General features: G+C 39.3%; 3 protein-coding genes across 3 annotated transcripts; all 3 read left to right on the plus strand.

Annotated features, from left to right (window-relative positions):
• The first annotated feature begins 497 nt into the window (after positions 1–497).
• On the plus strand, positions 498–2,099 carry LOC114517177 (E3 ubiquitin-protein ligase NRDP1-like). The gene has a single exon (XM_028536834.1). It carries the CDS (start codon positions 564–566, stop codon positions 2,097–2,099), a length of 1,536 nt encoding a protein of 511 aa, XP_028392635.1. The 5' UTR covers positions 498–563.
• A 2,663-nt stretch (positions 2,100–4,762) lies between these two features.
• LOC114517116 lies at positions 4,763–6,579 on the plus strand. The gene has a single exon (XM_028536765.1). The coding sequence runs from the start codon at positions 4,948–4,950 to the stop codon at positions 6,406–6,408; it is 1,461 nt and encodes a 486-aa protein (XP_028392566.1). The 5' UTR covers positions 4,763–4,947; the 3' UTR covers positions 6,409–6,579.
• A 6,621-nt stretch (positions 6,580–13,200) lies between these two features.
• Positions 13,201–15,492, plus strand: LOC114517115 (actin-binding protein IPP-like). Its single transcript, XM_028536764.1, has one exon. It carries the CDS (start codon positions 13,337–13,339, stop codon positions 14,867–14,869), a length of 1,533 nt encoding a protein of 510 aa, XP_028392565.1. The 5' UTR covers positions 13,201–13,336; the 3' UTR covers positions 14,870–15,492.
• Positions 15,493–19,461: the final 3,969 nt, after the last annotated feature.

Below are 19,461 nucleotides of genomic sequence, written 5' to 3' on the forward strand. Positions count from 1 at the left end.
AATCGAATTATAATATTTGTTCGAATTATAAAATCTTTTTATTGAGTTATATTATAAAAGAATTAGAAAATATTTTTTCCTATGTTTCTATACAGTTACAGAAACTATTAAAGAAAAATAGGAAAATCTCAACTGACCTACTCTCACATTACCCAATCTATTCGGTCTTCCCTTGTATTCTATGGAATAAGTAAACAGACAGAATTTTCAAATCGATTATTTCGAATGACATATTTGTTTAAGAGGTTGTACTTGAAATCAGAAAGTGTTTACTACCGGTTGTGTAAAACACATTAAAACTATGTCTAAAACCTCTTGCAGGTGGCTGCATGTCGTTCCAATTTATTACTATATCTATTATGTAATTTGCATTCCGCCATTCCTTGGAAGAGCGCCTATTCCGAGTAAGCTATTAATTATTAAACTCTCCCTGTTTATGAGACTGAAAGCAACGCTTTTTATTGCTTTATATCAATAAAAAACGCGAGCAAAACAATATATGTGAACAGTAGTAAAAGAATGACTCGATTCTGGCAGGAAAAACACCATGTCTGAGTATAATTATGGCTGAGGGTTACGACACAACACGGTTTCGTTCAACTGTTGACGACGGCTTCATCTGCTGTATCTGCCTTGGTGTTTTAAAAGATCCTATGCAATGTGAGAATAACGAACATTATTTTTGTTCCTGTTGTATCAAGAAACACCTTGAAAAGACCTCGCAGAGTTGTCCAGTCTGTCAAGATAAACTGACTGTTGAGACATTGCGAAAAGCTCCAAGAATTGTCGCCTATTGCGTTTCACGTTATAAGATCGATTGTGATAACAAAGAGAGAGGCTGTGACGCTGTACTTGAGCTCGGAGCGCTGAAGAAACACGTTGAGAACTGTGAGTTCGCGCCAGTCTTCTGTTCCAACAAGGGATGCAATGATGTTGTCAATGAACGCGACGTCAAGAGACACGAGCTCGAGTTATGTCGCTTCAAGGCAGCTACGTGTGTCGTCTGTGGCAAGAAGATGCCTCAACACGAATATGATGCGCATGGCTGCGTATTACGACGAAATTTAAAAAAAATTAAGAAAGATTTGGTGGACATGAGAGCCACACAACATGAAGTGCTAAATGAGATGAGACAAATGACCGCTGCAATGAAAAATCTCGAAAAATCTTGTCGAAAAGTAGGCGATGTTCTCAATACCCGGAACATTGATATTGTTGTTATTGGTGGTGAGGATGCTGAATCTCAGCCTCTTTCTTCTGTTGAGCGATTCAATTTGTTTAATCAAACCTGGACTTCACTGGGTGAGTTGAAAATAGGGCGATGTTTATTTGCAGCAGTTCTTTTCGAGAATCAGATATTTGTTTGTGGTGGATGTACCAGCGACATCTTAAAAGACACTACAGATACCATAGAAGTACTAGATCTGAAAGGAAACACCCCAGAATGGAAGGAGTTTGCCGCCAATATGCCTATAAAGGTGGCTGGTCACCAGTGCGTCATCCATGGCAATAGCTTGCTGATTATTGGCGGTTGCACAAATGGTGAAAAGGGTCTGGATACAATATACGAGCTGCTTCTTGTTCCACCTTATTCTTCCAAGTTGCTGTGTCATATGAAGAAGAAACGAGCTCTCCATAAAGTACAGTTATTTGATAATAAAGTCCTAATCGCTGGTGGTGTTAACGATGACAAAGGAACGGAATCTAGCGTGGAAATATTCGACATAACAAGAAACAAATGCATTGGAATGCCACCATTACCATCTCCTGTTTCTTCTATGGCGACAGTTCGCCGTGGTGACGGCATGCTGTTGATTGGAGGGTTGGACGCAGAAAACAACGTCCGTAAAGAGATCATTGAGTACGATTTCAAAACTGGTCGGAGTAAAGTTCTATTGACAATGGAAACAAAGCAAAATTGTTGTTGCGCTGTTTGTCATGAAAACACAGTTTTTGTTTTTGGTGCTACGAAGGACGACGATCAGTTCGTGCGTTGTCTTAACTTTTTAACTAATTCTTGGAATAAATTGCCTGCAATGGCAGAGGCGAGAATTTCCGCTTCTGCAGTTATTGTGGAAAAGAAAAATTTAAACTTTTGACATTCGTTTGACATAAAGGAAAAACACGTATATGAACAATAAATACTTATTACTACCTCAACAAATTTTCCCAATAATGCAAATTTGCAAAAGAAAATGTTATTAATTAATGCATTGTGTTGCACAGATTTAGAAAGTTTTTTTTAAAAAATCTATAAAATCGTAATAAAAGACAGTTTCTCAATAAATGTAAGTAATGATAATCAGTAGGAAAATAATCAATAAGCAATGCAAATGTGTATTAGGGCTGTGAATGCTCTGGTTTACAAAAACTGCCTCGCCGCCGCCGCTGGATTAAACAGCTATACGCACGGTGATATTGCATTCTCTAAAATAAGGCACAATCTTTGGGTGTGATTAATGATCATCACGCGAACCTCTCGACTGGTCTTTCTGAATTCTGCGAAATTACTTATTTTAATTTGTATCATGTTTGGAATCAATCTTAGAGTCGTGCAATGATAGCGACGTCGATAGGGTATTTCTCTCTGGTATGGTTATCCAGCAGTTCATAATTCTGGCTATATTTTGATAGGTTTGTTTCAACATCTAGTGCTTCATGACATCAAAGAGTGTAATCAATATCTTCGCAGGTGATAATCCCAAGTCCAGAATCCACTAATATAATCCAGAATTTAATCCACAGTGTTAGTAGTTTGGAATGGATTAGGGTCAGGGAAAGGAGTCAGGTTTATGATTAAGTTACTGAATTGGTACCTGTTTGAGATCTGAGTTCCAAAATGTTAAATCCGGAATCCGAGGGGATTGATATCGTAATCGGGCAAGGAAATACGGATTCGAAGAATTTGGAAATTATAATCCGCAATCCAAAAAGAAGATCGTTAGCTCAGTGGAATTCAGACTTGAGGTTTTAGAAAACACATTGATCTTCTTATAATAGTCATTGCCTTATTAGGTTCATACAATATTTATCTGCTCATATCAACACCTCTTTAACAACCAATTCTTAAGTTGAATCACAGAATAAAACATTGTTGACTTGTTGTATAGGATAGTTTCGTTATATTTGTTTTTACTGTCAAATTTCATACATTTATCATTTATTGAACTATGTTAAAATACGTGTGAAAGAGAAATAAAGTACTATTTTTGTATTGTAAACGAACGAGGAGATTTATTTCCGCAATTCTACCCTAGGAGTGAGTCAACGAACGGCTGCAAATTAATCATGGTAATAGAACGAATAGGAGTGCAATTAATGCCAAAATCATGAGTGTTTACAAGTGATTGCAAAGAATTAACTGGAAAAGGGTGCAATTAATTTATTATTATATAAGCATTGAAGCATAATTATATTATTAATATGATCATAAAGCAAGTACTCAAATGTTCGATGTTTTGAGCAAGAGGTTACCTAAAATATTTTCAAAATGCATTTAGAAAAACTCAAGAACCCAACGCATGAATTTGGAAGCAGATATAAGCAGTGTTACCATGCTGAAATCTAGTTGGAATCCCCCCTCCTGGCATATATTTGGTGGGGATGTTTATGACCAAATCCTGTCACACTGTAATTGGAAGCCATGAGTTTGAAACACAAGAAAAATCGGATAATTTCAGCTTACATACTGTCACATTGTACAATCTAATTTGGATCTTCGCGGGATTAAGCTATGGATTTGCCAGACGTGTTTGTGACGTATCCAAAGTAAATCGGCTGGATATCACGTATATATAGCTGTAACTAATATTAGTAAATGGAAAATAAAAGCAAAGTGATTTAAAATTTCATAAATAGTAGCAGTTCTCGAAGAGCCATCTGCTGCATCTATTTTGTCTTTCGATATCGCCTGCATAATATAAACGAAAAGTTTTTACTCAATAAATGTTAATATGTTCGATACGTAAAATAATATCCTGTAGTTATCCAATTGGTTGTCCAGCAATTCATAATTCTGGCTATATTTCGATAGGTTTGTTTCAACATCCAGTGCGTCATGAGATCAGAGAGTGTAATCGATATCTTCGCGGGTGATAATCCCAAGTCCAGAATCCACTAATATAATCCAGAATTTAATCCCTAGTGTTAGTAGTTGGGAATGGATTAGGGTCAGAGAAAGGAGTAAGGTTTATGATAAAGTTACTGAATTAGTACTTCTTTGGGATCTGTGTTCCAAGATGTTAAATCCAGAATCCGAGGGGATTGATATCGTAATCGGGCAAGGAAATACGGATTCGAAGAATTTGGAAATTGTAATCCGCAATCCAAAAAGCAGATCGTTACATTCGATAGCTCAGTGGAATTCAGTTGTTGTATAGGATTGTTGTATTGGATAGTTTCGTTATATTATAATTGGAAGCCATGAGATTGAAAGACAAGAAAAATAGGATAATCTCAGCTTACATACTCTCACACTGTCCAATCTAATTTGATCTTCGCGATTATATACAAGCTATGGCTTTGCAAGACGTATTCGTGACGTATTCAAAGTAAATCGGCTGGATAAGTGAAACATAAAAGCAAAGTGATTTAAAATTGCATCAGTTCTTGAAGAGCCATCTGCTGCATCTATTTTGTCTTTTGATATCGCCTGCATAATATAAACGAAAAGTTTTTACTCGATAATGTAAATATGTTCGATACGTAAAATAATATCCTGTAGTTATCCAAATATGGTTACAAAGGTTATGACCTCGCTTTCGCAATTTGCATTTCTTAGAAGATCAATTCTGCGTACAAATATCAAAGTACTCATGGTCACAAGACCAAAAGGAACGATTTTCATCGCTCTATTCTGCTATAATTTTGCATTAATGAAAAACTAACGTGTCCAAGACAATAATGTAAAGAAGAAAATGTAAAAAACCCCCATGTCTGAGTATTATTATGGCTGAGGGTTATGACCCAACTCGGTTTCGTTCAACTGTTGACGAGAGCTTCATCTGCTGTATCTGCCTTGGTGTTTTAAAAGATCCTATGCAATGTGAGAATAACGAACATTATTTTTGTTCCTGTTGTATCAAGAAACACCTTGAGAAGACCTCGCAAAGTTGTCCAGTCTGTCAAAATAAACTGACTGTTGAGACATTACGAAAAGCTCCAAGAATTGTCGCTGATTGCGTTTCACGTTATAAGATCAATTGTGATAACAAAGAGAGAGGCTGTGACGCTGAACTTGAGCTCGGAGCGCTGAAGAAACACGTTGAGAACTGTGAGTTCGCACAAGTCTCCTGTTCCAACAAGGGATGCAATGATGTGGTCAATAAACGCGACGTCAAGAGACACGAGCTCGAGTTATGTCGCTTCAAGGCAGCTACGTGTGTCGTCTGTGGCAAGAAGATGCCTCGACACGAATATGATGCGCATGGCTGCGTATTACGACGAGATTTAAACGAAATGAAGAAAGATTTGGCGGACATGAGAGCCACACAACATGAAGTGCTGAATGAGATAAGACGAATGACCGCTGCAATGAAAAATCTTGAAAATTCATGTCGAAATGTAAACGATGTTCTCAACACCAGGAACACTAATATTGTTGTTATTGGTGGTGTGTGTCCTCAATCTCAGTCTCTTTTTTCTGTTGAGCAATTCAATTTGTTTAACCAAACCTGGACTCCACTGGGTGAGTTGAAAATCGGACGACATTTATCTGCAGCAGTACTTTTCGAGAACCAGATATTAGTTTGTGGTGGATGTACCAGACACGTCTTAAAAGATACTACAGATACCATAGAAGTATTAGATCTGAAAGGAAACGCCCCAGAATGGAAGAAGTTTCCTGCCAATATGCCTATAAAGGTGGCTGGTCACAAGTGCGTCGTTCATGGCAATAGCTTGCTGATTATTGGCGGTTTCACAGATGATGAAACAAATCTGGATACGATCTACGAGCTGCTCCTTGTCCCACCTTATTCGTCCAAGTTGCTTGGTCACATGAGAAAGAAACGAGCTGGTCATGGCGTGGAGTTATTTGATAATAAAGTCCTAATCGCTGGTGGAGTTAACAATGAAGAAGTGGAATCCAGCGTTGAAATATTCGACATAACAAGAAACGAATGTATCGAAATGCCACCATTACCATCTCCTGTTACTTTTATGGCGACAGTTCGCCGCGGCGACAGCATGCTTTTAATCAGAGGACTGGACAAAACACGTAACGCCAGCAAATTGTTCATCGAGTACGATGTCAAAACTGGTCAGAGTAAAGTTTTATTATCCATGGAATCGGAGGCAATTGATTGTTGCGCTGTTTGCCATGAAAATACGCTTTTTGTAATTAGTCTTACAAAGGACGATACGCAATTCGTGAATTCTTTCAACTTTCTATCAAATTCTTGGAAATAATTACCTTTACCAGCAGAGAAACGAGGTTTCGCTTTGGCAGTTCTTCTGGAGTAAGGATTTTTTTACACAATTCAGCTTGACATTGACTAATGAAAAATACATATTGCCATTAAGAAATACGCCTTAATGTATTGAAAAGTGTAACAAGACATTTTCCTAATAAAAATAAACCAAGTGAATTTACATATCAACTAGGATTACCTTTTTTTCGGAATGTGCTCAAGTATCTGCAAGGTTTCTGCGATTTAAGAGCCTTTTTTCCTATATTTCCCGTGCGTAATTTAGAAACTTCATACTTTAATAGGAATGCCTTTTCTAGTAGCTACATGTGATATTATTATTCTTTTTGAAGAAAACCTGGCATTTCAAAAATGAAAAAACATTTTCGTTTGGAAACTGTACTTGATCTTTAAAACAATTGGATTTGTATATTAAGCATTACACATTTAAAAATTACGCTCGCCAGAAATTTTCTTCACATTCCCAAAATTAATTTATAAAATACCACTTGAATGAGATTATTATGTCTACGTCCCGTGACCGTGCCTGTTAGGCCAGTTAGGGTGTATACAGTTTTACTTTAAAAGCGCTTCACATGAGTCATGTGTCCGTTGATGGATGATTTAGTTAATGCATACAACATTTAAAATATTTCATAATAATGAAAAACCCGAATACTCGAGGGATTAGAAACTAATCAGTTTTAATCGGTTTCAATGCACAAGTTAATTGCTTGCGCGGGAATTTATTCACGATATCTCACAACCATTGAGGGGGTGTTTACATGAGCCCGGTTACGCGAGATTCAACGAAGTGTGAGATGATTTTGAGGTATTGAAATAAGCAGGTAACATGATCCTGGCAGTCGTATAATCACCACAACAATAGATCCTGGGAACAAGGAGATCAGTGGAACAAGGTTGTAGCATGTGCTTGTTTGGTGTGATAAAGACTTATTTCAATACTTTATAGTCCTCTCACGCTTCGTCGAATTTCGGATAACCGGGCTCATGTATAAACAGCCCTTAAACTGATATATCTATATATATACCTGGAATGCCTGCTTGTGCACTTATAATAAGCGACGAGCGTGGCACGTCAATTCAGATCTGCTGACGAATTTGAGAGTAAATGCCAGAAATGCAGTCAGCAGTACTGGTCAGTGGTCGACTTCATGAGCACACACTCTCATAATTGCCGAAAACAGAGTACCTAAAAGCACAAAAGAAGCGAAAAAATTAGGCCTAAATAATTCTCAAGGTAAAAACTACTTTCTAGAACGTTTTTTAACAAAACTGTCGAGATATTTGTTTACGTTTGTAAAACATGTATTTTCTACAACAGATTCGCTTTCTCACTAAATCACCTTTGATAAACTAAAACAATTATTCACCCCTGGCTCGGTGAATATCACCGAACAAAAACCTCGACTTCGTCTTCGTCTTATTCGCGATATTCACCTTGCCTTCTGTCGTATAGTATATTTAGAAATGACGGACACGTGAACAGCGCATGCATATGATTAAGATAAGGCTTGGGAAAATAACATTAGTATTGTAAGCGAGGAGTAGAAACATAAAATAAAAACTTTACTAGAAAATTACATCGATTTAAATCATCAAGTTACGACATTTGGCGACGAGAAAAGAAGAATGCCACCGCCTGAACCACCAACAGACGCTACAACGTCTCAGCAAAGCGAAAGCAGTCCAGAATTACAGGCAATTCAGCAAGCAATTGGTTCGTTGAACACGGGAGCCCCTCGAAGCGGCTTACCACCTTTTGCACCGTTTGACCCCCATAAAGACCGCTCTACAGTGGGACAACGCTGGAGAAAATGGATCAAACGATTTGAAAACTTACTTATCAGTTTACGCGAATTCGATTCGAAAGTAAAACGTGGTTTACTTCTCACTTATGTCGGCGAAACAACGAATGATATTTTCGACACACTGCCTGAAACCGGAGACGAGTACGAAACCGCCGTGTCCAAATTAACCGAGTATTTCGAACCTACAAGCAACACAGACATGGCTATCTTTGAGTTTCGCGAAATGAAGCAAGAACAAGGAGAGACCCTAAATGCCTTTTATCGTCGATTAAGAGAAAAAGCAAAATCCTGCGAGTTTCATGACGAAGATCGCGAAATCAAGACGCACATTATTCATAAAACAACTGATTCAAGATTACGTCGTAAAGCTCTACGCGAAACTATGACACTCCAAGCTCTTTTAACGTACGGAAACACATTGGAAAAGACGGATATTGACTCCAAGAAGATCGAACGCACACAAGGAAGCGAATCCGGAGCAACGGTGAATCAAGCATATTCCCTTCAAAAAAAAACAACGTCAACGACATCAACGACCCCGTTATTATAATCCTCACACTCAAGGTCAACACAAGAAACAACAGTATGAGTATAACCCGCGAAAATCATCAAATAAACAATGCAGGAATTGTGGAGGACAATTTCCACACGAAGGAGGCAAAACAAATTGCCCCGCACACGGAAAAACCTGTCACAAATGCCAGAAAATCGGTCATTTCGCCAAGCATTGTTTGTCAACCCCGATAGAAGATCCAGCAAAAATTCGACAGCTCCAAACAGAAGCGAGGTCATCTTCTGAAGATTCTGATGAAGAATTCATCTTTAACATGACAAACTCACAAAAAGCACCCACAGTCACAGTTCAGATTGAAAACATCCCAGTACGACTAATCGTTGACTCAGGTTCATCTGTGAATCTAATTAACAACAGCACTTTTAAACAATTGCAAGCTAAGAATAAAAGCATCAAGCTATCACCATCAAAGACCAAAGTTTTCCCGTATGGAAGCACCTCACCAATCGAAATGGAAGGGCAGTTTGATATCACCGTGCACTGTAAACAGCACACAACCAACGCAACATTTCAAGTCACCAAGTCTGAAACACAGAATTTGCTCAGCTACAAAACATCCACTGAACTTGGTATATTAACAATCGAAGTGAACAACCTGGCAACAAACGGTGATATTCCACCAGAAATCGAGGCACTAATTCAGAAACACCAACCATTATTCACAGGAACTGGTCATCTAAAGAACTGTGAAATCAAGCTCGAAATCGATGAGACAATCACGCCTATTGCACAGTCAGCTCGACGAATCCCACACAGCATGAAACAAGTTGTGAACAAGAAGCTAGAAGAAATGCGCCAACAAGGCATAATAGAAAAGATCGAAGGTGCAACACCATGGTTATCACCCCTTGTTGTCATTCCAAAGAAATGTGGTGATGTTCGTTTAGTTGTCGACATGAAAAAGCAAATACAGCCCTCAAACGAAGACGTATCCAAATTCCAACCGTAAATGAAATCCTACAGAAGATGCAAGGAGCCACAGTTTTTACAGAACTCGACCTATCACAGGGATACCTTCAACTATCTCTCGCACCTGAATCCCGTTTCATCACAGCGTTTCCAACCCCTGACGACGGTCCTCACCAGTTCACCCGGCTCGTCATGGGAGCTTGCCCATCTAGCGAGTACTTCCACGAAAAGATTCACGAGCTCATAAGAGGAATTCCTAACTGCGAAAACATCTCGGATAACATCTGGCTTTGGTCAAAGGACCTGTCAACCCACATGGCTCACCTTGAAAGGTTATTCACCACCCTACAGTCCAGCGGATTAACACTCAAGTTTCCAAAGTGCTCCTTTGCCCAGCCAGAGATCAACGTTTTTGGACACATTGTGTCTGCTAAAGGGATCCGACCTGACCCGAAAAAGATTGAGGCAATTGCACAAGCTCCACATCCGAAATGCGCATCTGAAGTTCGTTCTTTCATTGGCTTAACGAACTATTGCTCACGCTATATTCCAGATTATAGCACCATCACCCAACCGCTGCGAAAGCTCACCAAATCGAATATTCCCTTTGAATGGAACAAAGAACAAGAAAGAGCATTCCAACAACTCAAAGCCATCATCAACACCGCACCTGTTTTAGCCCATTATGATCTGAACGCACCAACCAAGCTGGTAGTTGATGCTTCTCCTTGGGCAGTTGGCGCCATACTCCTACAACAACAACCTGACACCAACTACCGTCCAGTCGCTTATGGAAGCCGTTCACTCACCACTACGGAAGTCAAGTATGGTCACATCGAAAAGGAAGCTCTCGCACTCGTATTCCGATGTGAACATTTTCACATGTACCTGTTTGGCAGAAAATTTGAGCTTGAAGCTGACCATAAACCCCTTGAATATATCTTCCAGCCTAAATCAAGTAAACCACCTCCAGCTCGCATCGAGAGATGGCAACTTCGATTGCAAGAATACGATTTCGAAATTGTATACCGTCCAGGTCCTCAAAACCTAGCAGATTCCCTATCAAGATTGACACCAAAACAACCACCATCAAAGCGCGACAACAGTGCCGACAGATATGTTAACCTTATCGCCCAACACATGTCACCTCGAGCAATCGACACAGAAGAAATTCGCTCAGCTTCTATCCATGACCCAGAACTGCAGCTTGTTCGAAAATGCATCACTGAAAATACCCCATACAAACTCCCCAGTAGTTTTAAAGGCGTAGCTAGCGAGCTATGCGTGGCAAACGACATCGTTCTCCGTGGAACTCGAATAGTTCTTCCAAACGAATTGCGCACGAAAGCCATCACAGCAGCTCACGAGGATCACGCAGGAATCACCCGTTGCAAACATCGACTCAGATCAAAGTTATGGTGGCCTGGTATGGATAAAGACGTAGAGACACTCGTTAAACGCTGTCACCCTTGTCAAGTAACTGGCCAACCAACCAAACCAACCCCACTCAACTCAACTCCACTACCGAGTGGCCCCTGGGAATATCTAGCCCTCGACATCTGTGGTCCATTTCCAACCGGAGACTATGCATTAGTCTTGATCGATTACTACTCTCGATGGGTCGAAGTAGAAGTTGTTACGACCACCACATCAGCAAGAATCCTCAAATGGTTAGATTCTGTGTTTGCCACTCACGGTTATCCCGTCACACTGCAAACCGATAAAGCAACCTACTCCACCTCTGTGGAATTCAGAAATACCCTCAAGGATTGGGGAATCAAACCACGTACAGTCAATGAATACTGGCCCCAGGCGAATGGATTAGTGGAACGATTCAACCAGATCCTTCTGAAGTTTATCCAAACCGCCTTAGTTGAAGGAAAGAATTGGAAGGAATCCATTCCGATAATGCTTCGAAACTATCGCACAACCCCCCATCGCACAACAGGGAAAACACCAGCATTACTTCTAATGAACCGAGAGTTGCGAACCAAGATACCTAGTATCCAACAACCACCCAGCAACCCACTTGCCAGTGAGATCAAGAAAACTGATGCAGTTTCGAAACGGAAGTCCAAAGTGCTAGCTGACAAGAAAAGAAGGGCCAAACCCCATCAATTTAAGAAAGGCGAATTGGTCCTATTAAAACAACCACATATCAATAAATTTTCAACAACGTTCAACCCGGACCCTCTCACAATAATCAGCATCAACGGCTCTCAGATTGTTATGCGAAGCAAAACCGGACAAATCTATCGCCGAAATTCATCTCATGTGAAAGAGTTTAATCAACCAAATGCGCCAACCGCAGAACAACCCAACGATGAAGACTTAGAAGATCTCATACCACCCTACAATTCAACTGGTGATGAGCAAGAAGCCCCACCGCAACCCTTACCACCAAACCCACCAGACCCACCTCTAAGAAGATCCACCAGGCAGAGGAAACCGCCAAACTATTTCAAGCATGAGTAAACGAATGAAAAACACTTTAGTCAGTGGCGTTTACACTCGTTAACATCTAACAATTGATATTTTTTTGAATAGTGAAACTTTCCAAAAAAGGGAGGGATGTCGTATAGTATATTTAGAAATGACGGACACGTGAACAGCGCATGCATATGATTAAGATAAGGCTTGGGAAAATAACATTAGTATTGTAAGCGAGGAGTAGAAACATAAAATAAAAACTTTACTAGAAAATTACATCGATTTAAATCATCAAGTTACGACACCTTCAAAAACCCCAGTAGCCCAAAAGTATTGGTGTCCAGTCTTATATTGCGATCCGTGTCGTGCACGTCACGTAAATTACTGATTTGTATTCGTGTGTCACAGACCTCAGTATGAAACTGGACTAAATACTCCATGAGCTACCTACCTAAAATAAAGTGCTTTTTAATCAAAGAATGTCAGGAATGTGAACAATGACATTGAGTATGACTTGTTATGGACTGATAACTTGGTTTAATCAGAGAAGACGCGATGTTTCTTGCGACTTCAAGCCGCGAAATGTGCCAAAACATTCGAGAATATGCCTAAAAAATACAATCAACAATTTTGGCAGCAGAAATGCTAATATTTCGTTCTGTTGTGTATCTGATTCATATTATTAATTGCTCATAACAATAGTGCATATATTCTTAAGGAAATTTACACAGAGAGTACTGAGAAGCGAATGGTAAAGTTTTAAAGACATAGTTTGAATGTATTAAATTTTTATGCAACCAGTATTCTTAATGAAAGCTTTCGGATTTGATATAAAACTGATTTGTATCCAAAATATAGGTAATCAAAAATTTCTTCTGTTTACTGTGTGTTTCGAAATAACGACACGCTGATTTCCTTTATGTTTTGCGACAAAATCATTATTAGACTAAAGAAATAGTTATCCATATATGGTTGCAATAGATGCCGCTCCAATTTATCGCTAGGAAATTTGCATTTCTTAGAAGACCAATTCTGGGTAAACTATCAAACTGCCCATGATCATGAAACAGTAAGGAGCGATATTTATCGCTAAATTCTGCTTTAAGTAAGCAAGACAATATGTGAAGAAGTTTTGCAAAAATGAATCAACTGTGTCGTGAAAAAGACCATGTTTGAGTATAATTATGGCTGAAGGTTACGACCCAACTCGGTTTCGCTCAACTATCGACGAGGGCTTCATCTGCTGTATCTGCCTTGGTGTTTTAAAAAATCCTATGCAATGTGAGAATAACGAACATTATTTTTGTTCCTGTTGTATCAAGAAACACCTTGAGAAGACCTCGCAGAGTTGTCCAGTCTGTCAAGATAAACTGACTGTTGAGACATTGCGAAAAGCTCCAAGAATTGTCGCTGATTGCGTTTCACGTTATAAGATCAATTGTGATCACAAAGAGAGAGGCTGTGACGCTGTACTTGAGCTCGGAGCCCTGAAGAAACACGTTGAGAACTGTGAGTTCGCGCCAGTCTCCTGTTCCAACAAGGGATGCAATGACGTGGTCAATAAACGCGATGTCAAGAGACACGAGCTCGAGTTATGTCGCTTCAAGGCAGCTACGTGTGTCGTCTGTGGCAAGAAGATGCCTCGACACGAATATGATGCGCATGGCTGCGTATTACGACGAGATTTAAACGAAATGAAGAAAGATTTGGCGGATACAAGAGCCACACAACATGAATTGGTGAATGGGATGAGACATGTGACCGCTGCATTGAAAAATCTCGAAAAATCCTATCGAAAAGTAGGCGATGTTCTTAACACCAGAAACATTGATATTGTTGTTATTGGTGGTATGGGTCCTGAATCAAAGTCTCTTTCTTCTGTTGAGCGATTCAATTTGTTCAACCAAACCTGGACTCCACTGGGTGAGTTAGAAATAGGGCGATGTTTATCTGCAGCAGTTCTTTACGAGAACCAGATATTTGTTTGTGGTGGATGTACCGGAGACGACTCAAAATATGCTACAGATACCATAGAAGTACTAGATCTGAAAGAAAACACCCCATATTGGAAGACGTTTGCTGCCAATATGCCCATAAAGGTGGCTGGTCACAAGTGCGTCGTCTATGGGAATAGTTTGCTGATTTTTGGCGGTTGCACAGACGATGAAACAAATCTGGATATGATCTACGAGCTGCTCCTTGTTCCACCTTATTCGTCCAAGTTGCTTGGTCACATGAAAAAGAAACGAGCTGGTCATGGCGTGGAGTTATTTGATAATAAAGTCCTAATCGCTGGTGGAGTTGGCAAAGGAACGGAATCTAGCGTGGAAATATTCGACATAACAAGAAACAAATGCATTGAAATGCCACCATTACCATCTCCTGTTTCTTCTATGGCGACAGTTCGCCGCGGTGACAGCATGCTGTTGATTGGAGGGTCGGACAAGGAAGATAACGACAGTAAAGAGATCATTGAGTACGATCACAAAACTGGCCAAAGTAAAGTTGTATTAACCATGGAAAAAGAGCAAATTCTTTGTTGCGCTGTTTGTCATGAAAACACACTTTTTGTTTTTGGTACTACGAGGGATGACAATAAAGCGGTGTATTGTTTCAACTTTTTATCTAATTCTTGGAGTAAATTGCCTGCAACGACAGAGACGAGAATCTCCGCTTCTGTAGTTATTGTGGAAAAGAAAAATTTAGCGGATTTTTGACACTCGTTTGACATAAAGGGAAAATATGTATGAACAATAAACACTTATTACTAGCAAAACAAATTTTCTCAATAATGTAAGTTAAGTAAATTTGCCAAAAAAAATGCCGATTAAGAAATTGTGTTTTACAGGATGTTTGATATATATCCATTAAACTGTAATAAAAGCTAGTTTCTCAAAATATGGAACCAATTATAATCAGTAGGCAATGATTGATAAACAATCCTTGAAAATGTGTTTAAAATCAAAATCAGAATCCAAAACCCTGGGTAGCCTAAACGTATTGGTGTCCAGTCTTATATTGCGATCCGTGTCAACGTACGTCACAAAAAATTCAGTGCAAAAATTATTGATTTTAAAGTATTCGTGCGTCATAGACCGCAGTATCAAACTGGATTAAATACTTTTGGGCTACCAAGAATAAAGCGCTTTTTAATCCAAGAATGTCAGGAATTTGAACAAAAGCACATTGAGTGTGACTTGTTATGTACTGATAACTTGGATTAATCAGAGAAGACGCGAAGTTTCTTAATTGCGACTTCAAGACGCTAAATATGCCAAAACATTGGAAAATATGACCTTCAAAATACAAATTTCGGCGTCTAGAATGCAAATATTTCTTCCTGTGGTGTATCTGATATAAATTACCAATTGAAAATTCATATTTTTTGCACTAAAAATAAAGCGACCAGTTCTGATACAGTTTGAATGTATTTATGCAACCAGTATTCAGTAATGAGAGGCTTTCGGATTCGATATACAACTTCTGAAACACATTTGTATCCAAAATAATTAATGAGAAGTTCCTTCTGTTTACTGCGTGTCTCAAAATAACGATACGGTGATGATTTTCTTTGTGTTTTGCAACCGAATAATTAGTATGTTGAGGAAATAGTTCTCCAAATATGGTTGCAATAATTATCGCTCTAATTTATCACTACGCAATTTAGATTTCTTAAAAGATAACGTGATAACTGCTCACCATGGTCATGAGTTAGTAAGGAGCGATCTTGAACGCTAAATTCCGCTTTACAAATTGATCAAGGCAGTATGTGAAGAGGCTGTGTAAGAGTGGCGCGATTGTGTGGTTGTGTCGTTAAAAAGACCTTGCCTGGTTATTATAATGGCAGAGGGTTACGACCCAACTCGGTTTCGTTCAACTATTGAGGGCTCCAAGTGCTGTATCTGCTTTGGTGTTTTAAAATATCCCATGCAATGTGAGAATAATAAACATTATTTTTGTTCCCGTTGCATCGAGGAATACATGGAGAAGACCTCGCACAGTTGTCCAGTCTGTGAGAAACTGACTGTTGAGACATTCTCAGAGGCACCGATAATTTTCGGTGATTCCCTTTCACGTTATAAGATCAATTGTGATAAGAAACACGTTGAGAACTGTGAGTTCACGCCAGTCTCCTATTCCAACAAGGGATGCAATGATGTGGTCAATAAACGCGACGTCAAGAGACACGAGCTCGACTTATGTCGCTTCAAGGCAGCTACGTGTGTCGTATGTGGCAAGAAGATGCCTCAACACGAATATGATGCGCATGGCTGCGTATTACGACGAGATTTAAACGAAGAAGCTACAAGAGACACACAGCATGAATTGGTGAATGGGGTGAGCCAAATGGCCGTTTCATTGGAAAATCTCGAAAAATCTTGTGGAAACGTTGGCGATGTTCCCGACACCAGGAACATTGATATTGTTGTTATTGGTGGTATGGGTCATGAATCTGAAATTCTCTCAACCGTTGAGCGATTCAACTTGTTTGACGAAACCTGGACTCCACTGGGTGAGTTGGAAATAGGGCGACTTTCATCTGCAGCGGTACTTTTCCAGAACCAGATAATCGTTTGTGGTGGAGCTATCAGTTCTAGCCTTGGTGATAGTACAGATACCATAGAAGTATTGGATTTGAAAGGAAATGCTAAAAAATGGGAGAAGTTTGCCGCAAATATGCCTATAAAGGTGGCTGGTCACCAGTGCGTCGTCCATGGCAATAATTTGCTGATTTTTGGCGGTTCCACTGCAGATAGTACTACTCTGGACACGATCTACGAGCTGCTCCTTGTTCCACCTTATTCGTCCAAGTTGCTTGGTCACATGAAAAAGAAGCGAGTTCTCCCTGGAGTGGAGTTATTTGAAGATAAGGTCCTAATCGCTGGTGGACTGAACGATGAAAAGGAAGTGGAATCTAGCGTGGAAATATTCGACATACCAAAAAACGAATGCATCGAAATGCCACCATTACCATCTCCTGTTTATGTGATGGCGACAGTTCGCCGAGGTGACAACATGCTGTTGATTGGTGGGCAGGGCGAAGAAGGTATCATAGTTGAAGAAATCGTTGAGTACGATCACAAAACTGGCCAAAGTAGATTCTTAACGTCCATGGAAACAAATGAAAGTTGTTGTTGCGCTGTTTGTCATGAAGACAAGCTGTTTGTTTTTGGTGCTGTGGTGGACGACGATGACGTGGTGTATTGTTTCAACTTTTTATCTAATTCTTGGAATAGATTACCTTCAATGGCGGAGCCGAGAATGGCCGCTTCTGCAGTTATTGTGGAAAAGAAAATAATAGATTTTTGACACTCGTTATCAAACGAAAATCATGTATCGTAGGAACAATATATACTAATTATTAAGTAAACGGATAGTTTTCCCAAAGCGCAAACTGATTGGTTTCGAGGGTTAAGGGTTGCTTAATCACTAATATCAATCAAAGCATGCGTTTAGTTTGTAACAACATAGTCAGCGAAAGTGACAAATTTATAGACGCTTTGGTCGACCGTAATGTGTTTATGCGATTGCCAATGGTTCAATGATTGGAATATTTCTGGTAAGAAGATGGGCAGCGAGGAAATAAGGAGTTGAAGGAAGGTTTAGTTCTACTAACTTCTATAGTGAATTACCAAATATGGAAATTGAGTTTTAAACGTCCATGATTATTTATTCACGAGGACATTTAGAACTAAATACCCCTGATCCCTGTAGAAATCCCTGTGGAAATAACGTGATTTAACGTCTATGTTAGAATAAATGAAACCTAGGCAACTGTGTTACTGATAGAAAAACAAACTTTCTCAACAATGTAGTCAAGTAATTTGCAAAAGAAACAGCTTATGAATGAATCGTGTTTTAGAAGAGGTTGGTTTGGAATATCCATAAAAATGTAATAAAAGCCAGTTCTCGATATATACGTATGTAAACAATTATAATCACTATAAAAACAAATTAATAAACAATGCATTTTCTAATATAAGACGTAGTCTTCAGGTGTAGTCATCCTTCACATGACCTTTAAATGTAACGGAAAACTTCGGGAACTTAAATTTAGCGATATTGAAGGATTTCCTAAGGTCGGTTGAACAGACGGTTGAACATTTCACTTTGCGTGATGTAGTTAAACTCACCTAAATTCACGTGCTGATAAATAGTAACATTACACGTCCGTTAAATACGTTACAAATTTTCTGTAGTGTAGTTTGATATTGCGACCCGTGTTGACGCGAACGAGGCTAATCTCGATCGCAACCAGAGCCCGCGATCCTTCAGGGAAAGAGTCGGGGGGGGGAGGGGTCGTGTCGCTACATCAAAAATGTTCAATATGTCACAGGCCTTTTTACACGAGCTTGGGATGACTGTCAGCTCGGGTTAACCTGTCTACGAAATGTTATATTTTCTAATATATGGTAAAAATGTTATAGTGATTGTAAAAGATTCGTGATTTTGACCTCAAATTTGAGAAAAATATCGTAAACAAGTAAGCAAAACTAAGTTTTTCTGAGGTTTTGCTTTCATCATCCAGTTATCTGGGTTCAAATATTTGATCCAGTGTTTTTACAAATCCAACTGCGTCATGACAGTCCTCATAGGAGGAGGAAGTGCATGGGGAAACAGAAAAACAGAAGAGGGACAAAAGACATACGCAATGACATACAATAATTACAGGTATTAAATTCGCAATTATTTATGACTGTGGTCTCAAGAGCTTTGATGCATGAGCATGAGTGAATTCTTAAAGCATCAACGTTTATTAGCATTTGTGTCATTAGTAATAAACGTTAATTTGCGACAATACCTTACAGACAGATATGCAGACTAAGGATGAAACGTGTTACGATAAGATTTCTGGATAAATTTCAATGTCGCGTGGTTTGGAATACGGCCATTAGTCATTCTCATGCTCTGCGTACGCCCGGCTTATGACCATGATTGCGGTCGGAAGTATTTCCAGACAGAAAAAATATTTGGTTTTGTCACGACGTGTTTTGTCTTCGATGACCTTCCTCTGTTCGCTTCCTCGTGATTTCTAGACAGAACAATTTGACAGCCTTATCAGCACATTATCGGCCGCACCTGAGAATTTTAAGCAAGAATTCAACAAACAACGGGCCGCGTGAAGGTCTGATCAGGAATTCACATGCATCATTTCTTAAAAGCACTTAAAATGTCATAAAGTCAAATGAACAGAATTCGTACGTTAAAAGTTCATGATTACATGTCAGTATTCCTTTAATGGTGTCGTGCTAAAATAGACCAAACAACAGGAGGCGTGGAGCGTGGGAACTGAGAAAGGTATCGTGTA

Source organism: Dendronephthya gigantea, unplaced genomic scaffold, assembly GCF_004324835.1.
Source record: "Dendronephthya gigantea isolate DGI-Jeju-01 unplaced genomic scaffold, DenGig_1.0 000007F, whole genome shotgun sequence".
NCBI lineage: Eukaryota > Metazoa > Cnidaria > Anthozoa > Malacalcyonacea > Nephtheidae > Dendronephthya > Dendronephthya gigantea.